The following is a 2,346-nucleotide window of genomic DNA, read 5'->3' as shown; positions in this document are numbered from 1 at the left end:
CATTATTGAGAAATTCATCAAGATCTTGTTTTTGTCATCTTACGCCTTTTAATGAAGATGGGAACATTGACAGGGAAATAGATTTAAACGAAAAAGTTTCGTAAAGAGCTTTGGTCCATGTAGACTGTCCAACAAATCAAACTATTCCCTTAAAAAACGCCTCAAAGCTAGCTTTATCATTTAAACTCCCTTAAATTAACTGCATCCGCTACATCTGCAGGCAAATTTCCAGAGGCCAACCACCCTGTTAGAAAAATAAAGCTACTTTAGGTGAAGGCGACTTATTCCCTGCCAAAATTTATATTTGTGCTTTTTAGTATTACTGTTCTCACCATTAAATATGGAGAAAAAGATGATGCACCACACTATCAATTCCATTAACAATCTTAAACACCTCAATAAGATCCCTTTTAACTTTTCTTTAAAAAAAAACAAGTTCAGAGATTTTAACCTATCCATCCCAAGTATCACTCTAGTAGCCCTCCCCTGAACCCTTTCCAACAATTCAGTGTCCTTTCTGAGGTAAGGAGCCAATGACTAATACAGTACTCCAATTTTTGGCCTAACCAGTGACCTATACAATAACATTATAACCTCTTGAGACCTGTGTTAAATATTTCTGTTTATACTACCTGAAATCCTATATGCCCTGCCACAAGCAATAGCACATTGCTTGGATGGCTTAAGAGACTGATCGACCCGAACACCAAGATCTTTCTTTCATAATACTGTCGAGGCTATTCTCATCAAAATTATACTTACAATTCAAATTGTGATATCCGATATGCATTCCCTTGCATTTATTATAATTAAAAGCCACCTGCCATTTATTCATCCAACTCACTAAATAATTCATATTCATTATGTAAGACAGTAACATCCTCTTCACAGCCAGAAAGACACAATACATTAATTTCACCAGCAAATTTAAATAATCTGTTGACCATTCTCCCATCTATGTCATTGATTTAAATCAAAAAGAGCAAAAGCCCTAAAACTGAGCCCCGAATTACCCCACTTGTGACATTACTACAATTTGACTGAACTCCATTCATAGCAACCCTCTGTTTTCCTCAACGTAGCCAATTTTCTATCAAATGAGCCAACCTATCCTCCAACAGAAATAACTTTTTATTTGACAAAGTGACGCATAAATGGCTTTTTAAAGCCTTTTATGCGTCACTTTGTCAAATGCTTTCTGAAAATCTAGATACGCCAAATCCACACCGTTACTCTTATCTATATAACCAGTAAATTCTTCAAAGAATGTCAAAAGATTAATAAGGCAAAATTTCCCATTTTTTTCCCTAGTAAAAAAATGCTGACTATAAAAAAAATTAAACTTTGTTAAATGACTTTGCAAAGCATCTTTTATCAGATTTTCAAAAAATTGTCTCACCACTGATGTAAGACTAATAGGTCTATAATTACTGTGATAATTTTTATCACCTCTCTTGAAAAGAGAAGTAACATTCGCCAAACTTCCTAGCCTCCAAACTTCCACTGTTCAAGGACTTAGAAAAAAAAATATATAAAGTGGCTCACATATCCAGTCCTTAACCTCTTTTAAAACTCTTGAGTAAATAACATCATGCCCATGTACTTTATTAATCTTTAAACTTTCAATTTTTTCTTAACAAGCTCAGAATCAAGTGATAATTTTGTTCAACCTTGTTTTCATCTAATAACTGTTCCGGTGAAGGAATATTGCTTAAATTCTTCATTAGAAAAACGTCATATAGTTATTTGATTCACCAATTTCTTGTTTGACCAACTCTCTTGTTCACCTATAATCTTCCAAATCTGCTATCGTTGCAGTAAATTTAAACTTATTGTATTTGTGATGCTTTTCTTTAATTTTGCCCAATTCACGATCTTGTTTGATCTTTTCAGAATTTGTTTGTTAGAAATTTGAAACTCAGATCTCATTATTCGTGATTTTCATATGCAGCAAAACATAAAATATAATTCAGCAATGACCACTTTTATCCTATCAACCATTTCTTTATTAGAAGTTAGCAATAAATCTAAAATGAAACCGAGACATTTAAAGACCAATAATAATTCCACGTAGCCTAAATATTTACGATTATACACCAGATGGCACTTTTTACTGCCCGTGTGTTATAAGATTGACAACCCCGAAGCTCTTTCTTTCGAGAAACATGCCTGGTTTTAGTGAGAAGGTGTGGATATTGTTGAGTAATTTATATGATTTTATTATTATATATATCGGTTGTAAGTGAGCATATAGAGTAGAAAAACAATTAATTTCTTGAAATTATTGATTGTAAGACATATTTTTCGTATATATATATATATATATATATATATATATATATATAT

General features: G+C 32.4%; 1 protein-coding gene across 1 annotated transcript in view; it reads left to right on the top strand.

Moving 5' to 3' along the window:
- Positions 1-2,132: 2,132 nt before the first annotated feature.
- Positions 2,133-2,346, top strand: part of LOC106473534 (60S ribosomal protein L13a-like) — an 8,010-nt gene continuing 7,796 nt past the window's right edge. The window contains exon 1 of the mRNA XM_013934215.2: positions 2,133-2,186. Coding sequence (XP_013789669.1) covers positions 2,166-2,186 — 21 coding nt within the window. The 5' untranslated portion in view covers positions 2,133-2,165. The remainder of the gene's footprint in view (positions 2,187-2,346) is intronic.

The sequence above is a fragment of the Limulus polyphemus genome, unplaced genomic scaffold, assembly GCF_000517525.1.
Source record: "Limulus polyphemus unplaced genomic scaffold, Limulus_polyphemus-2.1.2 Scaffold6255, whole genome shotgun sequence".
Lineage (NCBI taxonomy): Eukaryota > Metazoa > Arthropoda > Merostomata > Xiphosura > Limulidae > Limulus > Limulus polyphemus.
This window is presented reverse-complemented; position numbering and strand designations above follow the sequence as displayed.